The sequence below is a fragment of the Aythya ferina genome (genome assembly GCF_964211825.1).
Source record: "Aythya ferina genome assembly, chromosome: 8".
Taxonomy (NCBI): domain Eukaryota; kingdom Metazoa; phylum Chordata; class Aves; order Anseriformes; family Anatidae; genus Aythya; species Aythya ferina.
In genome coordinates this window covers 11,628,689-11,648,693 of record NC_140304.1, presented here as the reverse complement: position 1 = coordinate 11,648,693, position 20,005 = coordinate 11,628,689, and the positions used below count along the sequence as shown (strand labels likewise).

At 51.5% G+C, this 20,005-nt stretch overlaps 1 protein-coding gene across 2 annotated transcripts in view; it reads right to left on the bottom strand.

Moving 5' to 3' along the window:
- The window catches only part of RXRG (retinoid X receptor gamma), a 31,357-nt gene extending 20,465 nt beyond the window's left edge, over positions 1–10,892 (bottom strand). Inside the window, exons 1-2 of one of the 2 annotated variants that reach the window (XM_084527189.1) lie at positions 10,743–10,892; positions 10,065–10,200 (exon numbers count right to left, since the gene is read on the bottom strand). In XM_084527189.1, coding sequence (XP_084383315.1) covers positions 10,065–10,161 — 97 coding nt within the window. In that variant the 5' untranslated portion in view covers positions 10,162–10,200; positions 10,743–10,892. Of the gene's footprint in view, positions 1–7,516; positions 7,868–10,064; positions 10,201–10,742 lie in introns of those variants that run through there. The other variant, XM_084527188.1, reaches the window with a different exon arrangement.
- Positions 10,893–20,005: the final 9,113 nt, after the last annotated feature.

The following is a 20,005-nucleotide window of genomic DNA, read 5'->3' as shown; positions in this document are numbered from 1 at the left end:
TCAGCACTGCTCCACCCAGACTTTTGAGATATTGGCCTCTGGAGCCAGGCCCTAAACGTGTGAAGGCCCCAAGTTGAGTCATTTTATCCCACCCTGCCCCGGAACCAGGAAAGCAGAGATTAAATACAATCCCCATCCCCTGCACATGCGATTGAACCACAAAAACCCCAAACACGTATCAAGTATCCCAGTCTCCCATCCCATCTCTGTTTAAAAGCCGTCTGTGGCCATGTATGTGGCAACAGCGTATGCAAACAACAAGGCTGCAGCCCTCCTAACCCCACAGCTGCACATTCATCCCCCCCATCACACTGCTTTGAGCTGCAGAGACCCACGGGGTGCAGGTGGCCGAGTGGGGCTCCCCTCAGATGGCCACTGGGGTGCATCAGGGGCTACCAGGCCAGATGCCCCATGAGCCAAAACAGGATGGACAGATGCCAGGTGATGTGCTCAAGAGCAAATAATAATTTGGTGACAGAGCAGGGACTGGAGGCTGGGTTTCTGCAGGCAAATTGATTGATGGACCCACTCTCGGTGTCTGCTCTACTGGTTGGCATTGGCATGGGACAGAGCGAGGTCACTTTGGGCATTCCTCACAGATGGAAAGGAGCTGCTGCTCCAGCCCTTCCCCACCCAGCCCTGCCCTTTGCCACCACTATCTCTGGTGAAGCAATAACCACAGACACCAAGCTAATGAAATTAGCCCCAGAGCCCCACCGGGCTAATGCAATTACCAGCAGCAGCAGCACCAACACACCTGCAGCAGCACAACCTCTCCTCTCCTCCTCCCCACGCCTTCCCCATCTCCCCCCAAGCCCCACGGGTGCCACCACGTCCCCTGCCCATGGCCAGGACCAGCAGGGTCCGGAGGGCACAGGTCACTGTCCCCAGCTCCGAGGGCACTGCCTACCTTGCAGAAAGCACCGTCCCCTGCAGCCAAGAGCAGGCTCTGAGGGCAGATAATTCCCAGTCTGTTTAAACCTCGGGAGTCCTTCAATTATCAGCACCATAATGAGGCCCTCGACGCTAATCAGTGGTGTCACTGAATCCTCTTACACCTGCTTAAGCGCCTCCAGCAGCTTTGCTGGTTGCAGGGCCCAGCTGCCCACTCCTCCCAGGAATTACCTCCCCCGGCAGGCACCGGTGCAGCACGAGCACTTTTGGACACAGATGCAGACAAGATGCTTCCAGGCATGGTACCAGAGAGCATCCAGGACCAAGCAAACACACCAAAATCAGCTAAACAAACAAAAAAAAAAAACCAACAAAAAAAAAAAAAAAAAAAGGAGATCTTTTAATGCTAACACTCTAAGCCACCAAGCCAAGCTCATTCTCCAGGATGCTCCAGGAAGCTCTTTGGCCCCTGGTGGTGGGTGGCAGGTGACCCTGTCCTGCTCTGCTTCTCTGTCCTGGCACTCACTTGTGAGGCAACAGGCAGCACATCCGTTCTGACTCAGGCTTTCTGCTCCAACAATGCACTTTTTAATATCACGCGAGGAGCAAAAACAACAGGTCCACTATAACGCCGAGATATCCTGAGGCAGAAAATCCATTTGGAGCCCAGCGAGGGAGAGTCAAGTCAATTAGACACTTTCTGGGGCGTCAAGCTGCCAACAATCCCAGCCTTTGTAAGAGCGAAGAATCAGTGCCTATGTGCTTCCCAGCGACTCCCCCTTGCCGGAGCAGAAAGGTCAGCAGCAGCAGCGTCATGGAAAAGCATGCAGTCAAATATTCCCGGGAAGGTGGATCCAAAGAAATAGCCATGTGGACCTTTTCTGTCAAAAGCATCCATTGCTCTGGGGTCAGGGTTCGTGGGGGAATGAGCGCGGCTGGTAGCAGGGAGATTTGGTGTGCCAAATTAAGGGGTTTGGGAATAGATAGCATTGAGGGGCGATGCTGGGTCTGCTAGCTCAGGGCCTGGGAGCTCGTGGCTCTTTCTCCTTCCAGGCAGGTGCCTCCACCTTTTGGGCTTTGCCAGGAAGAAGCACATGCAGACAAAACGCTGCCACAATACTGCAAGACTGGGAGAGCCACATGTCCTCTGCATCCCAAGGAAAGCACCCCCCTTCACTTCTTAGGGGTACAGGGCACCCAGCTGGGCTATGGAACCAGGACCGCAGGTTGGGTGAGGACAGGACAGAGCCAGGATTTCCACTGGCAAGTGCCCAAATCACCCAGATCTCAGGCAGGTCCCTGACCAAAAGCTCTGTTACAAAGAGTTGGGTTGGAAACAAACTCAGCTCTTAATAAAGCCCACTCTGATAAATCATTTGGTGCTTAGCAAGGGGCTCTCAAAGCACACGCTAAGATGAGGTTCACTTGATGCCTCCCTGATATCCCCCTGCAAGCAAACTTTATCAGACTGCCAGAGCAAATCCAAGCCCCACTCCAACCCTGCTGTAGACATGACGTGAAGCTGGCATTTCTGCACGCTTGAGAACAGCTAGGGTGGCCTCCTTCAAGGAAAAATGAAGGACGACATTCCCTCATCGTCTGAGAGCAGCCCCCAAGTTTTCAGAGGGGTTTTAGAATACACAGCCCTTGCACTTGCCTGCAATGCTGCTGCTTTCCCTCAGCGACCATTCCTCGGAGGAAATTTTTCAATAGGAGATGGATCCTTGACTGGGTTAATCCTGCATTAGTGCTTGTAAGGACAGCAACATAAAAACAAAATCCCTCAAATAAAAATCCCCATGATTTTAGGGCTTCTCTGACTACCCAGAAACAAACTACCTAAATAAAACTCTGTCCTCCCACCTATCCCTGCAGAACTCCTGGAAAACTTTCAAAAAGCCTTTTTTTTTTTCCCTGGATCCTGCTCAATTCTTCACTCTCTTTTTCTGAGACCTGCATTTTGTGATGCACCTGCGTCCCCTGGGGTGGACGTCACCCATGCCCCATGCAGCCGGGGGCTGTGCTTGCTGCTCTCGCTCCATGCATCCCCACGTTTGTGCTTTTATGTTTCCTCCTGCGCCAGCAAGTGCAAAACTCCAGAGACAACCTGTCAATCTCCATCACATCTGGCTGCCTCGCGTGCTCTATTTATACCAACCAGGCAAACGTGGAGCTCGGAGTTCAAGGTAACAGGGGTTATTTCTGCTCCAAGTAGCTCCCTTCTCAGGGGAGGAAGGGTTGGAAGCATCCAAGAGGAGCAACTCCACATCAGGGGCTGGCACCCACCCCTTAAAGGCTGGGGATGCAGCAGCAAGCACCAGCCACAGCACCATGGATGTGAAAGAGTTGAGGTTGAGATTATTGTAGGATACCTCCCTCTCCATGGCATGGTAGAGAGGGACATGGGTTGGAGACCAACACACCCCACAGGCTTTCTAACCCATGTTCTCTGCAAGGCCACGGCATTAAGCTCACTCTCTGGCCATGGTGCAGGCAGCTGACTGCCCGGTGTATCCTCAATGCCACAGCAAGGGCTTGTACCAAACCTTGGCTGCTTCTCCAGCGTTTTCATGCCTCCAATATCCCGGCAGCAGGAGAGCAGATTGTATCTGGTGCAGGACAAAGCCTGCCTTATCAAGCCGCCCCATTGCTATCGTTTAGACAGATCTGAAGAAGGAAGGAGGCATTTACACCAAATTAGCAGTTGGTGTCACGTGGCTGCAGAGCTTTTCATCTGAACCAAGGGCCCTAAAGCCACATCTACCGTATCACAGCTTCCGCCAGCTCTTCTCAGCCAGCTGCCTTTGGGATTGTCCTCTCCAGGCGGTGAGGCCCTGGCTGTAAGGCACAGAGGAACGCCAGGGCTGCTCTCCCTTCCTTTAGATGTTTGCTGCTCCTCAGGAGCCAAGGTGCTCACCTGGATCCCACCTCTGCAGCACCTCTCCAGATGCCACGGCGATCCTTGGGCCAGGAGAAGGAAATGAAGCCCTACTCATACACCCATGTGTCTGCATGGAAGAAGGAGGGGCAGGTTTCTTAGTGCTCTGCTGTCTCCTCTGACGCACAAAGACCTCACCTGTTTCTGTAATGATGTGGTCTTCCTGGGGATGGCTCTCCTGAGCTCCACGGAGTTTCAGGCAAGTCTTGGAGCAAGTTTGCATGGCAGCGAGTACCCGGATTCAGCAGCCCTGGCCTAGCACTACCTGATCCCTCGGCTCACACCTATAATGCCTCTGGGCCACCAGGAAAACAAATGAAGACCACATCTTTGCCCAAGCAACATCGGTTTGAGACAGCCAGCCTGCTCTGTTTGACATTCAGGTGACGGAGCCATCGTTGCCTTGTTCCGACAGATGAGCACATCCCTCGTCTGTGGCCGCCCGTCCCCTGGGACCCCCCTCTCTGTGGCAGCCAAAGGGAGACAAGCACAACACAAAATTCAGCCTAAACCTTCTCCCACAGGAGCTGTTCCCCTCAGCGTTTCCCCACAGAAACTGTTCAAAACCCTTCACCCACCTGCATAGCCAAGGGGCAGATAAGGAGCCAGCGGCAGCAAGCGTCCCTTTCCTTATCAACAGCCTCCATCACCTTTCAAACACATTCTCCTCCTGAAAGCCACATGATCCCCCTCAAACAGAAAATCCACCGCTATTTAAAGCCTTGTGAGCGTGACAAAATTCCCTCTGCCTCACAAAAAGGCAACAGCCCCAGATCAAGGCAAGCACAGAGCACGCCACGCAGAGAGCCAAGACAGCGCAGCAGCGAGGAGCAAACGCATGAAGACTTGGCAGGGATGTGCAGTGACATTTGCTGGCACTGTCAAGGATCTGCTCGCTGCCCCCAACCTCTTCCCAGTAGAAAGGCCGAGGAAGAAGCAGCGAGCGCCTGCCCGCAGCCACATGTTTCAGCTCGAGCTTCTGAGCAGAAGGAGCAGCTCCATGCAGCAGGAGGAGGGGAAGGGGCTGGGGAAATGCAGGCACAGCGATGCACTTCTGGGCACCGACTTAACAAATCCACACACTGCTTAATGAAGCAAGCCCTGAAGATGCCTGAGCAGCTTCTCCAGCTCTGTCCTGTCTCTGTAAGACAAACACATCCCAGTTGCAAAATCCAGAGGCCTCAAACTTTCCACAGAGTTTTTTTTGTGTGTTTTGTGTTCTTTGCTGTAACTGTTCCCAGCAGCCCAGCCCCAAAGGCTACATCTGTACCAGCAAATTCACCAGCTCCCGGGCATGGTCCCAGGGTCTGTCCTGCTGGTTGTAATCACAGGCCCTGGCATTTTCCATCAGATCATTCCCAAGAGCAGTCTGGGAGTCAGCACAGGCCAAGGGCTCTTTCCACAGGGAAGTTTTGACAGCCAGGCTGCCCTCACAGCCTCCCCGGGCTCATTCCACCAGCAAGGCTTTTACATCATTTCTATCCACTAAATCTCGCAACCCCGGAGCCTAAATCCAGGGCAGCCAAGACCCAACGCTTCAGGCATCCCAGAAATTGTGCAAGACATCCCTCAGTGCCTCAAGTATCCCTGTGAGCCCCGCAGGGCAGGTGTGCCAGGTGGGAAGCTTTCCAAGAAGGCTGCTCTGCTGAGACACGAGCTACTTCTGGGTCTGTCCTGCTTTGGGGACCTTGAAGATGCACATATCTGCCATTTTGGCCTGACGAGAACAGCAGCAAGGAGATAAGACCTTTGCTTGACACGAGATGCGATGCGATCTCTCCGTGCCGTCCCAGGCTCCAAAGGGCACTTGGCTCCCCAGCCCCAGCCACCCCAGGGCACCCGCGGCCCCGTGCGTGCGGAGACGGCCGGCACACCAGGCTCTCCATGGGATCACGCTGCCCAGCTCCTGCTCGAGCTGTCAGGGCAGGGATCACAGCCTAGCACGGGGCTGAGCTCTCCGTGGAGCTGCACGGCTCAGACCCACATGCGTGGTGCAGAGGCAAGGCTGGCCATGAGGCTGCCGAGTGGGACAGGGGATTTTGCATCCCGAGTAGCCAAGGTGCAGCTGTGGAGGAGCCCAGGGTGGTTCCCCAGTTCACTCTCTTCTCCCCCAGCAGGGATCAATACCCTTCCACCCCTTTTCACTCCCCCAAAAGCACTTGGAGGGGAAGCATTCGCCCGCTGCAGGGTAAATCTTTGCTTCTGTTGCACACACCTCTAAGGAAACTCATCCCAAGGGACGTGGCAGGCTCAGCGTGCCCATGAAAAGCCCCTCTCCAAACACAAACCAGGCATTTTGGCTTGCAAACCTGCCCCAAGCCCCAGTGCCAAGCACCCCGCTTCCCTGGCTGCCATCCCTCCTTGCTTCTTGTATGCCTTCAGCAGCATGCTGGCTTACCCACAGCAGCCAAAACAACAAAGCTACCAAAAAAAGCGGAGAAACAAACGTGATATTCTGCAGCAATTAGGGCTAAACGGGGGAGAGGGGAATGAATGCACAATGGGGAGGGCAGGGACACGGCGGGCCGTGCACGAACTGTCCTCGGGAAGCCAGGTCCAAGCCAGGCAGCCCATAAGGAAAGGCAGGGAGATGAAAAGGGTTTGTTAAACCAGCACAGGGGCCTCCCTGCCAGCCGGGGTCACCACGGAGTGCCCAGCACCCAGCAGCTCCCGCTCGCCCCCTCGCCAAGTCCTTTTGGGTGGCGGGAGGACGCTGGCAAGCTGCGGTGGGGTCCGCTCGGAAAGGAAGGAATCCATTAATCTCCCTGGTAATTACTGCCACATATGGATTTGCACAATTACACTCTGTTAATTGCTTATTATGGGCAAGGCGGAATGATTGGGCAGAATTGCTGCGCTTTAACCCCTTCACTGCCCTTCCTCCCAAAACAGGGCTCTATCCTCCTATAACCTTGCTGCTTCCCACACCACGGGCATTCGCTCAGATCCTTTCCTTTCGGCTGAGGACCCCAAGGAGACAGAGCACCTCAAATCAGCCAGATCCCCCAGCAAATTTTGTCTGCTCTGTGCTCACAACACACACCCCACGAGTTCTCGGGGTGCTGAGGGACTGCGTGCTCTTATTTGTTTGCCAGAGGAGCCCCAGCTCCCTCGTGCACTCCGACTCGGTGCCCTCAAGCCCAGCAGGGTTGGTGCCAACGGGAGGAGGATCCACCCCCATGTCTCACTCGGTCTCTGAGCACAGCTTCCTCCACCAGATTTGCAATGCAACGTTTCCCCTCCTCAAAGCACAGAAAACAGAGGGTTTTACATCATAAATACGTGTGTACAGCCACAGCGATACAAACTACACCAGGAAGCAGAGATAAAACCCTTGTGAAAGCCCCAAAGGTGCAGAATCTCTGCCAGCTAGGTATGGAGCAGCCTGGCCTCCCTGCCCTGTGGCCATCACTTCTGACACTGCTCTCAGGTAACAAACAACCCCGTACCTGGCCCCAAAACGTCTCCTTCAGGATCCATCAGTGCTTTTGGAGAAAGCAGGGCACAGCAACACATCACTGTGCCAGACGGTACCTCTCCATCCTGGCATTTCCAGATTTACTCTCAGTTTTTGTAATACTGCAGTTTCCCAGAAGTTTCCCCTCTGCCCTTGCAGTCACATACGTGGATGAGCCACAAGGTACCAACCCACCACCCATCCTGCCCCTTCCCAAGGGAACCTACTTGAAAGATGCTGCTCAGCACAAGCAAAGGGCTCTTGAGAAGAGCAGAGTCAGGCATCCCACAGGGCACACAGTGAGGGCTTCCAGCTCAGCTCCCGAATCGCCCCAGCTAGCCACTGCAGGGGGAGCAAGGAGAGAAACCAAGCAGAATCCCTACAAAAGAAGGAACCTCTACCTCCAAACCACCTTCTTATCTCCTTCTCTGGGTAAAAAAAGCCTTTGGGAGGCCCCCCTGAGCTGCCAGCTGGAGTAGATCAAGACTCAAAACACCTGCAACAAACTCTCACAGAAATCCCCCTACCACTACAGGAGTCCCTACTACAACGATTTAGGTCCAGCTTAGGAGAAACCTGCCCCTCATCAGAGAATTAAAGGCCTTTTATTGTTTCTTCTCTGCTGCAAGGAACAGCTCAAGCAATAAGGTTTCTCTCCAAAAGTTCGCCAGATCTACAGGAAAGTAGTAGCAGCAGCATTTGCTCCTTTTATTTCAGTCAGCAGTGATCTCCTGGTACCCAAACTTCAACACAGAAGTTTCTTCCTCATGCAAAAGCCAGCCCCAAGCTTCACCAGCTGAAGAGGGCCCTTTTGAATAGGCGGCATCTCCCTGAAGTGTTTTTAGGCATGCGTGAGTTCAGTTTTGAGGAAGGCAGGCTAGCCCTGCACCCAGGGAAGGCTGCTGGTCCCTGCCATAAACCAGTCGTCACCGCAAAGTTCAGGGTGAATCTTCAGAGCTGTCAAAGGGGAGAGGGGGCCGAACCCGCAGCCGTGCTTCAAAAGGTCAGCTGGGAAAAGTCAGGGGGGGAAGGACACGCGCTTTATGGACAGATGCACAGTGGAAGGGGCCAACCCGTGAGTACCTGCGAGCTGGTTTTGGCAGCGCACGCAAGGCTTCAACTCCGGGCTCTGGTGGCTGTAGCCAGTGATGAATCCTTCGTGGCTCGTTTGCTGACAACAGGGGCTGGGGATAAAGCCTGAGACTGGGACTGAGGCCGAGCACCAGGCAGCCTTCCTTCATCCCGAGGGATGAGAGCAGGGCAGTGGGATTCCTGGCTCTCGTGACCCAGCTCTTCAGGTCTCTGAGACTCGGACATCACTCCCTGTCCTTCAGTTACACACACACCTATTTGTCCAGGGTTCAGTAAGAAACGAAGCTGTCAGCACCCAGAAATATACTTGCAGTTTCTCAAGTATGCAGCGAATCACTCCACTAAAAAGGCAGGGAATCTTGCAAAACTGATGGACTCAGGCCATGCAGGTCACAGGGTGCCAAGCCCTGTCCCAGGCAGGGCAGGAAGCTCGGCAGAAGGAACACATCTGAAATCTTTCCAGACTCACCCCGCAGACAATGGTGCTAAAACCTTCAGGGCAGACATTAGCAAAGGTAGGTGACAGTAGGGCACACAGGCAGCTGATACACCTAGAGCAGCTGTGCATCCACCTCCTGCTGCAACTGTTATTAATGGCCAGGAAAATCAATTCCAGTGTTGTGCCACTGGTGTACCCGATAGACAGGAATCATCCGAACCATGTATCATCTGATGCTAATTAAATTCCATATCGATATGGATACATGACATATATTTACTAAGCAAGAAGCAAGAGACGTTGCTGTTTTAAATCTTATTTGACTTGGAAATATATAAAGGCAACTCAATATATTCCCTGTGCTCAGGATATGGTTATACATACACCATAAAGAGCTCATGTGCAGTGGAGGTAGTGAAATACATTGGGTCCGTTTGAAACACAAACCAGGTTCAAACAAATCAGAAATGAACAAGAATATTTTGACAAATTCCAGTGGAATTCTCAACCTCAATTCTCTCTCTCTCCATACATACACACATATATGGAAGTGTATTTTTATATATATATATACACACATATATGCACACATGTATTTAATACATTTGACAAAATATTTATCCAAGGAGACTTTCAATTTTTTGGAGAAACACCCTTTTGTTAAAAGACTTATTCTCAAAGAAAATTCACGACTAACTTTACGTGTAACTCCCACCCACCCTTTATTAACCTTTATGAGCTGATCCTCACAACTCCTTTAATACGAGCCATTGCAGGCCTCAACCCTACGTGCAGTGTCCCTTTCCACACCCTGAATGCCCTCCACTTCAGGAGGAAGGCACAGACTCACAGAAAACAGGTCTGGAAGGGACCTGGCATGCTCCTCTCACCCATCTCCTTCCCCAGATCAGGACCAGGGACGTTCAGTGATGGGGCTGCCACCTCCTCTCCAGCCTGGCTGTCCCTTCACATCTCCACCACCCCTGTTAAATAGTTCTTCCCAGTGCCTAACCAAGAGTTAGTTTGTGTGGCTGCACCTCACAAAGACAAGTCTCCTACACCTGCCATCAGAACCGTACCTCTCCTCCTCAAGCTCAAGGAGAAACTATTGCTGAAGGAACAGGAGAGCAGTTTCTTTCCAAAATCTGCACCTGAATTAAACTCCCATTAAGGCTCAGCCCAGTTGGCAGCCCGCACTGCAGCTCAGCACGACCTATTTGCACGAGGACAAAGCAAGGACTTACAGAAGTGAGGGAAGGAGCCCGTCTCCAGGGAATAAGGAGCCTGCATGCCCGGCTGCATTTCCAACCTGCGTCCTGGCTCTTCAGCGGACTCAACCATGAAGGGAGGTTTGGGATCAGCTCTCCCATCCGCGCTGGGCTGTTGGAGAAGGAGAGGATCAGAAAGAAAGAAGTGTTTGTGCATGACACAGCAGCATCCTCACGATCTGTCCTAAGTTACAAATTTACCTCCCAGACCTTGACCGGGGCTGGGGTTTCCTGTGTTTGCTCTTGGGCTCCTGTCCCTTTGGACAACAGGAGGTGTTGCAATGCCGGGGGGAGGGCTGGCTGCGAAAGGCTGCACGACACAAAGAAGCTGGTCCAAAGCAGCTCTGCTGAGAAATTGCCTCCTGGAAGCGATTCCTTCTCTAACCCTGGCTCCTGATGGAAGAAAACCAAGCAAACAACTGTCATCCCATCATGAGCAGCCTTGGGCTGTACCCAGCCTGTCTGACTTCACACTGCGATAGCCGCTGTCCTTTGAACTCTTATCACAGCTCCATAAGTTGCCCATCTCGGTTCTGCTTTCCTCCTCCTCTCTTCCTTTCTCTCTGCCAGGTGCCCTTTTTTCTCCCGTTTGCAAACATCCCCACTCTACAGGATAACAAACTTTGCAGTTAGGAAGGTCGTAGTGCTACCCACCTCGCCACTGGATGCTGGGGGAGACCAGGCATAGCTGGCTTTTGCCTCAGAGAAGCTGTCTGAGGACTGTGGGGGCAGGTGACAGGGGAGAAATGTCCTATATGCATTCCTGCGCCGTGTCCTTGGCTGTGTACGGGTGACCTGGACAGACCCTTGTCTCCAGAAGGCTTTCAGAAGACAACCAGCCTGTGCTGCAACCAGTTTTTCTTGTGCTGAAGTTAGAGCCCCTGGCTCTGTCTCTGTGCCTGCTTATCTCTGTTACACTCTCAAACCCTGCGTGGGCGTCCGCCTGCATCTTCCCTCCGCGTTTCGGTTTTGCTAGTCCTGGTGGAGAGCAGCTACGAGCAGAGAGAGAAGAGCTACAAGCAAACAACATTCCTCTCCCCTGCCTGCACTGATAATCTCGGGAATTCATCTCCTCTGTGCTCCCCTCCAGGCTCTGTCAACATCACCGGGGTTGTGGAGGGCAGGATTGCACCCACTGTGCTGCCCCATCCCGTACGCCGTGTGCTGCCCGGCCCAGCACACCGCGCCGAGAATATTCCTCTGGGGGATGAGTCAGAGCTGTGAGGGGTTTATAAACCCCTCCCTCTCCTGGATTTCTCCATATTTACAGCAGCAAAGCACGCAGGTCCTGGAGTGCAAAGTGATCTTGAGACTTCTTCTTCCAGAGGCTTTCAGAAACCAGAGCCCCTGCCTTGCTGTCATCCCCTCAGATCATCAGACAGAGCATTGCTAAAGCCAAGGTGGACCACAAAGCCTCCTCCACATCGGTGCCAAACACCAGGACATCTCCCACAGGAGAAACAGCCCCAGCGAGTCCACGCAGATGAAGCTAGCAGGGGTGCCAAACTGCTGGTTTGACTTTGCTTGCATATTCAGGGCACTCATGATCTGAAAATGCAGCAAATTCCCCAAATTCATGTTCTTATGGAGGTGAAACCCTGTAGGGGTTTCCAGGGCTCCAGGTCCTCTTGGCTCCACCACTGACCTTACAGATGCACTGAGGTTTGCTGCCCCAGTGCCCACAGACTGCAAGACTTCCCTGCCCTGAGCTGCTGTGCCCAGATCCCTCTCGTGTTCCCCTTTCCTTCCGCAGACCAAATATCCAGCAGCAGATGCCAGAGAGCAGAGCCACCCCAGGAATCAGGCTGTGGTGTTAGGTGACACGGCTTTAATATGCGACAGGAGCCAGAAGAAGGGCTATGAAGCACAGAAACCTCCACGCAGAGCACTTTGTGTGGCTGTGAGCAGGAGTAGCAGGGACGTGAACTCTGCCTGCGAGCACACAAAGGAGCTGAATCAATGTCCTGTTGATACAGCCCAGCAAAATAAGCTAATGATGGACAGGACTGCAGGTTTTCATATGTGAGGGAAGGATTTACAGTGATACCAAAGGAATTATTTCAGCCCCACAGTGGCAATACCCACCCGCTTCCTTATTATATTTTATTGATCTTGCCCTAAATACATGTGGCTGGAGGAAATGATGCATAAATTACTAACGAGTTAATTTCTTGCTCCAACACAGGCTCACAACAGCCCTTTGAAGGGGAACCAGGAAAGACAATGTGTGAAAGGATAAAGGCAATGAGACAAGCTTGGATGTAATAATCCCATGTGAATGATTATTGCTGCAACTAATGTAATCTAATAATGAAGAATTTACGCCAGATGTCCCCCCGAATATGCCAGGCAGACTCAGGATTCAGCAGTGGATCCATTTCTAAGGAAACCTTGTTAGGAGGAAAAAAAATTGCCGTTGTTTGTTGTTTGTTCTTTTTTTTTTTTTTTTGCCAAGCAAGAGGCTGTAGACCTTTACAGACAGAGTCGCAATAAAAGCAAGCCGTGCAAAGCTTCCTGGGAGCGTGTTCGTGTGTTCGTTAGGCCTGATTGCAAATTTGTTTTCAGGTGAAGTTTAAGATGTTGGGTTTGGCCTATACGGCTCCTAACAACCTGGGATCAGCCTGTTTCAAAAGCTAGCCCTTGCCCCAAGCCAGAGCTGACACCAGGGTTTCCCCTGCATCTCTCTAGGGTGTGGAAGGAGGTGCTGGGAGGGCAAATGAATGAAGAGTGGAAAATCACCTCCTTTTGTTTGTTTTCAACTTGCATCCTTCCTGCTCCCAAAGGATCCTGGACCAGAGCTCCATCCCCATCCTGGGGCACAATATAACCCACACAGCCCTTCCTCCTCACACGCTGCAGCACACAGGGACACCACATAGAAGGGAAAACGCAGAGAGCTCTGCACCAGAGGCGCACCATGGTGAAGTCAGGCTGCTGTCTAGTAGGACCAATTTCTCCTTGGCTCCATGCTCTGTAGAAGCCCGTTTTGTAGCCCACAGGTTGAGCACAGGTCTGGTGGAGCGCTGCCAACCACCCAAGTGTTTCATGAAGACCTGAGCTAAATCAAAATTGGTGACCAAATTGCAGACAGGAGTTGGGATGATTTGTTATTTCAGACCCAGCACCAATGGGTGCTCTAGCCTGGGGACAGACAGGGTTGGTGTATCAAGGTGTGAGGACAGCGATGCCAATTGGCACTGATTTCCTGGGCAGTGTGTTGGGTAATCACAGACAAACCACAGGCCTGACATCAACACTTCCTCTTTGTTCAAAAATACACAAGCCTAACTAAAAAATAATAATTTTAAAAGGCACAAAGCACACTTTTTGCTCTCCCTCCTTGCCTCTTTTCTTATTCATCTCTTCTCTGAAGATATTTCATACCACCACTCCCAACACCTATTCTGGTCACACTTTGTGCTTTGAACTGCTGTTCCTAATTGTTCCTTTTTAACCACTGTTTTTTAAGTAGCTTTGATGGGAAGAAGGGGGAAGGGAAGCGTTAGCAGGATCCAGATCCACTACAGCACAGAACGCTACATCCAACTTGAAAGATTTGTTTAAGCCCCATTAACTTAATTAGGACTTAACGTCTTGTTCATTAGCTGTTTTTGCAGAAAATCCAGAGATCTCCACAATGAACCTGCGTGACTCCAGCACTGAGTCACGGGCACTGCATCAACGTGCTTTGATTGTGTCAAAATCACAGCCTCGGTGCTTCTCCCGTGATGCTCCTTTGTCAGCTACTTTGATAGCGTAGGCTGCTTGTCTGTGTTGAAATCGGTTTCCCGGGGGCTCTCTGATCTGCCTGGGCGCTGCTGTTTTCTTCTAGCAGGCACACAGCAGCTCCAAGGGACTTTGCAAACAATAATACAAACACAGGTGCATTTAGGACTTACGAACCCTGGTTTTAGCCACTTTTGCCCGTCAGGTGCCGCCGGGCCTAGAAACAACTTACAAACAGGGCCAAAGATCAGACCTAATTTTAGTAAGCCTTTGGGCTCTGCGTCCCCTGACTGTGCTTGCTTTGATGAAAAGATGATCATAGGATGAAAGGCAGCAAAAACCCAGCTGGCACCTGCTGGGAGGGCAGGGAGAGGGAATCTGGCAGACAGGAGGTTCCTACAGAGATTGCCAACACTACTACACGTCTGTTTTGCTTTTTGGGCAGCATGGCGAATCCAAAGGTGATAAACATTTGGCTTGGCTGGCCAGACAAGATGTGCCCGCATCGGATACTGCGCTCTCCCTCCTTGCTCCTCTGCACCTCTCAAGGCAGCCCCTTCTGTTGTGCTTCAAGTCCCTGAGCTTCAGAGGATCCAGGCTCTCTGCTGGAGTGAAACATTTAGGTGGGAATAGCTGCTCCCTTGCACAGAGCGTGCTGGCTGGCTGGGCTCCTCTATACCAGACGTTTGGACAACTCATTTCAAACTTCAGTTTGCAGCACAACACGAGGATTTTTATTAGAAGACATGTTCGAACCTCAGGCAGCTTTGAGGTTATTGTAGCGTTTTTAGGACAACAGCTTTATTTGCAATTCAATTTCATGAAAAGACAAATCTTTAACCTGGGAGTGATTTTGCTCCCCAAATGCTTTCAGTGAGGAAGAGCAACTCTTTGAAGTGAAAAAGCTTGCTGTTGCCTGAGCACTGAACAAGCTTAGCGAAGATTGTTGACTCTCCTTTGCTTGGTCTGAAATCCCAAGGAAAACACAACAGCCCAGTTGTGCTTTTCAGCCTAAGAGCATTTGGAGTGTTCTCTTTTCACCAGTCACGCTGCAATTTCTTTCTATAAATACCTAGAGGTTTTCCCATGCCATCAAACGTGCAGGTGAGCTGGCTTGATACACTTAGCAGCCAACCACCTGCAGCTGGAACAACTCGCTGCCCCTGAGTGCAGCAGCAGTCAGCAAGTAACATCCTCGGATGGAGGACAGGCACACAGCTCAAAGCTTGGAGCTTTCTGAACCCTCTCCTCACCCCCCTGCTCTCTCTGGAGGGGAGGGCAGCACATCTGGGAACAAGCACCTGCACCCCGGGCCCAGCGGCGAGGTTTTATGGAGGTGGTCTGGTTGCTGGGCCCCTTCTAGGAAGGAAGGGGCTGCTGATAACAGGACTGTGCCTGCACTCTATCTCGGAGCCTGGTGCTTTCCTGTGCCGGAAACAACATGCTAGGAACCATGCAGACCTTCGTGGAAGCTATAGCAATTAGGTTAATGAAGAGCTGGGGCTGTCCCATATGTTTTCTGAGTTGTTGTTCTTTGGGTCCCCTATTGCACCTGTTCCTACAGCATCCAAACACCCTGAAGGCTTGGATTTCCCTGCACCAGACATAGGAACAGAAGGACGGCCAACCCAGATGACTGGCGCAAGGTGGAGGCATAAGTTGCTCGGACTTAGCCACCAGTTATGCCAGGAAATTAAACCTAGCACTCATCCCTCCAAGCCAATATTAGAGTAGCTAATAGCCCCAGCGTGGGATTTCTGAAACAGCCAGAGATTCAGACACCAACCTGCTCCAGCCCTCCAGGACCTGCAGACCCAAGCCCTGGGACTCCTTGGAGCATCCCTGCAGCCCCCAGATCCCTCTCAGAAAGCCCTTGCTTTTTGCACAGGGTCACAGTGCACAGCACCAATTTCTACCTGCAGCACCATCCCTCTCAGCCTGGGACAGGGGTTTGGAGTAGGCGACGTCTCAGGGCCCCTCAAATCCCATTTCCCAGGATCCTCTGACAAGTTTTTTTGTTTGTTTGTTTGTTTTTTTTCCCCAGGTGCAAGCTCAGGGAAAAAGCTGCCCTTCAGAGCTAGCTTTGCTCATTGCAAAGTCCAGGGGAGTCCATGCTCCCCAAAATCCTCAAAGACAGAGGGTCCATCCCTGCCCAGTGCATTTCCCTGAAGCACAATCATCTCCCAGAGCTACGCTTCAGCGTTGATATGAAAGCAGGGAATCTGTTTGCCATTTGCAACCATCCCCAGCTCGTGCTGGAACATGAATAAAGTGCTTGAAAAGTCCCCAGAGACCCTGTCGCCAATTTCCATCACCTGCCAGACGGCACAGACTTGCTCCCACAGAGCAGACAAGGAAGGATGTCGTGAAGAGTCATTCACCATTTAATGGGCCAAGAATCAAAATCTGCAAGGAAACGGGAAGTAAAAGTGACAAAACAGGAGCAATGACCAGCCTGGTGTGCGTGTGCACACAGGAACGCGTGTGTGTTATTAGCTTCCTCTGGCAGCATCTGAAACACTTTTGTCAGTGCCTGAAGGACCGCCTCTGAATCTGATGCAGCCAAACTGAACAAATGCTGCTCGCAGTCTGGAGAAAAGAGTAATCTGTCTGACTTGTTCTCGGCACTTAACGTGCATTCAGCGAGCCAGATGCTTGCTTGTGAGTAATTACAGTTTCTTCACAAGAAACTTTTTATGTCCAGTAGGTTTTTAAAATCCGGATTTTAAAATCGGTGTTTGAAAAGATGGATCTTTTAACCTTCTGGTGTGTCAGCTGGGATTTTACACCACTCTGCACAAAACCTAAACTCTCTATTCTGGCAGGGCAAATGAAACAGCGCTGAATATTCCTGAAGAAAGAGCTAAGAGAAGGAACAGAAAACTAACCAGGCTGATCTGTACTGACCTCAGCAGTGGTATCTACCTGCCCCAGTTCAAAAGAGCAGAGTGACAAATGTGTCCAGATGAACAGCTGGCCTGGCTCTAGTGCAAATAAACCACCAGCCTGAGCAAACTCTGCATGAAGAGGATGTCTGAGTAGCGCGTGCAGAATGCACGGTGGCTTTGCCAATTACCACGCAATGCAAACTGCCACTGTTTCCTCCAAAGGCACACAGTGAAGTGTCTCAACTCTACCTCAGACTCTGTCCCCACCAAACTTGCAGGCGCTCTGCAGGCTTAATACTTCAGCCTCTGTCAAATGGTGTGGCAAGTGGTCCACTGATTAGGAGGGAAATGGAATCCTTTGCTACATCTGGTTGTTTGAAATAGTTGTGTCTTGGCCAAAAGTGAATAGCTGTGAAGTAGCAAAAATCTTCTCTGTCCTCTGACGCTGAACCAGCAGTTCCTAACTAACCTGCAGGGCTTCTCCCTGCTGCCTTTGAGGGTGATCTAGATCAGATTCCAGCCTGGGAACAGCTCTGCGATGCAGACACATCCCAAACTCGCCTCCCTGACCATCCCAGGGCCCCCGGCATGAGTTGTGGCAAGGAAAACCTTGAGGATGGGGTAGAACCCTATCCATCTATCTTAGGGTTTGTGGGACCACTCCCATTGCCTTTTACTAAAATCATATCACTTCCCCATGGCGCATTTTGTTATTCATGTGAACCTAGCATTTCATCACGTCTGATTTTTACGTTATCTGGATTGTTTGCACTGACACGCGATAAGATGAAGTGGGGACGTCACAGCTCCATGCAGCATTGGCTGCGCTGTATTTCCCTCTTGGTTTAGGCCAGGCTGGGCTTGATTTCCCAAGATCCCAAAGAAAAAACATCCTGCCTGATTGCAGCCCCTCCTTTCCCAGAAATTGCTCTGTAGAATAAGCCCTGAACAAAGTGTTTCCTGTCTTCTCTTTAACCCTTTTCCTTCTAACCAAGAGCTCCATGACCCAGGCCTGCTCCAAAAGGCATGGATTTAGAGCAACTCCCTCCTCCTGCCCGCTCAAAAGCTGTCAAAAGCCCAAAATGACAGCACTAGAGTGCCAGAAGCAAGCAAGTCACCTGCAATTTCACACCTGCCATCGCTGCTTGCATGGCAGCTGGTGAGGCGAGAAGTTGATGAAGGTCCCACTTGGCCCAGGCTGAAAGTCAAAGCAACTGTTGGGCTTTTCAGGGAATGTCCTTCCCTGAAGTGGGAAGGCAGGTAGAAAACCTGCTGGCAGCTGCCCGGGGGCATCTGTTGCCTTGCTGAGGAGGTGTTTGTGCTTTTTTTTTTTTTGCACACAGACCTGTTCTTGGCAGGAGTTTTCCTGAGCTGGAAAAAACACTGGCCATCATCAGCTGTGGAAGCACTTTCTGGGCTGTGGATTTCTCTCACCACTGGAGCCATGGCTGAAATGTGCTGGCCAAGTCTGCCTCCCTCCTAGGCAAGATTTATTAGCACCAGGTGAGTAGCAGTAACAACCCACCCATTTTGACTCCGCTGGCTGAAGCTAACCTGCAATTTTGCTCATTTCACCCTAGATGTGTGCATCGGAGGGGCTGTAAACCAAGCTACAGAGCCCCATAGTATGACTGCAAACGTTGCAGGCTGGACTGCAATGCCTGCTGTTCTGCCCTCTACTGGGCTTTTGTGCCCAATACCAACAGGAGGTTGGTAACCACATGGGCAAACCTACGCTGTACTTCTCCTTTGATGGGAGATCTGGCTCCCAGGGAGCATGTCTTACGTTTTTGTGTGTCTCTGACAGCTCCAACACTCATTGCAGCAACATACTCCTCCAGGCCCACAGACTGAAGACCCCTCACCATGTACCCACCACCAGCCCCACATTAGCAGCGTGCTCAAGCCAAGAAGCAGCAGCCAGTCCCCTGCAAGAACCAGAGGAATCCAAACAGGAGCAAGACAAAAAACAGACTCACAAAGGCCTGAGTATGTCGCGTTGCACGATCATTGAATGTCACAGTCTGGCCTCCTGGCCCTAATATCCGCTGACAGCTCCCAGAGCAGGAGCTGAGCAGGTTAGTGATTTGTTCGTGACTCCAACTCCTGCAGAAGCTACTGCTTCAAAGTCCCTGCTGTCAGTCCTCAGCAAAACACGCAAGGAGCTGCAAAGACTCGCTGTCTCCAGAGCCTGTCGAAGAGACCTACCTTTGTGAGCTAAGAATCAGTGGCCAAATGCTGGGTCTAGTCCAGCCTTTGAAAACCAGAGCTCTGGAAGGCAACTTCAGCCAGGTCCTGGTAAATGACTGCTTGTTTGATGGCTAATCGTTTGTGAAAATACAAGGCAAACCCCAGTGTGGGAAGGGTTTAGGCTGTCCATACCACCAAAGGCCAGAGACACCTACCCCAAATCAAACACTACTTGTCTTTGATGCCTTAAGTAAAAGGTTGTTTCTAAATCCCCTTCCGTTGGGCTGCAGATGCAAAAATCTAAAGCAGCCTGGGTAGCTCAGCTCATCAGGGAAGTGTTAAGTGGTACCACAAAAGCCATCTCCTCACCAAGCAGCAAACATACAGAGCCGTGAAAGCACACACACACACAGGCCTCCCAGTTAATGTCACCTTCACAGCTTCCATAACTCACAGCACAAGCAGATATCTGTTCCAAAACAAGATGCCAGGCAAAGCAAGGATCCCGTTCTGAACAATGCCACGGGCCCAGGAAGCAATGAGGAATTAGAACAACAAGAAATAAGGAAAGTCCCTCCAGCAGAGACTGGGGACCTTCGGTGGTCGCATGGCAGCGCACTGTTGATAGGAGTAACACAACAGAGTTATGAAGTGACTGTCTGGCAGCAAACATTCCCATGGCCACTCTTGCCAGAGCAGGATCTAGACAGACAGCAAACAATAGAAGAGCCGAGTTAACAGTCACGGTGACAGAGACATGCTCGTTACAAAAATGACTTCCTGAAGACCCTAGAGGCCTGGACATGCCATGGCACCAGAGCTGGCAATTCATATCCTGAAGCATGAATAAACCGTGCCAGAAGAGGACCAAGAACCAAGGGACCTGGACAAGTACAGACTGGGGTTTTAACTACACCCTGGAATAATGTTAATTTTGAGGACAGATGTAGCCTGCATGTCACTGGAGGGAACGGGACCTTTAGTGGGGTGGAGGGGATCTGTCCTGGGTAATACCTGCTGTGAGAAGGGGAGAAATGCAGGACCCTGTCCAAATGGGGTCTCACTCTTGCTGCCTCCCGAAGTCACACAGGATGAACGTTTGGAATGGGATAA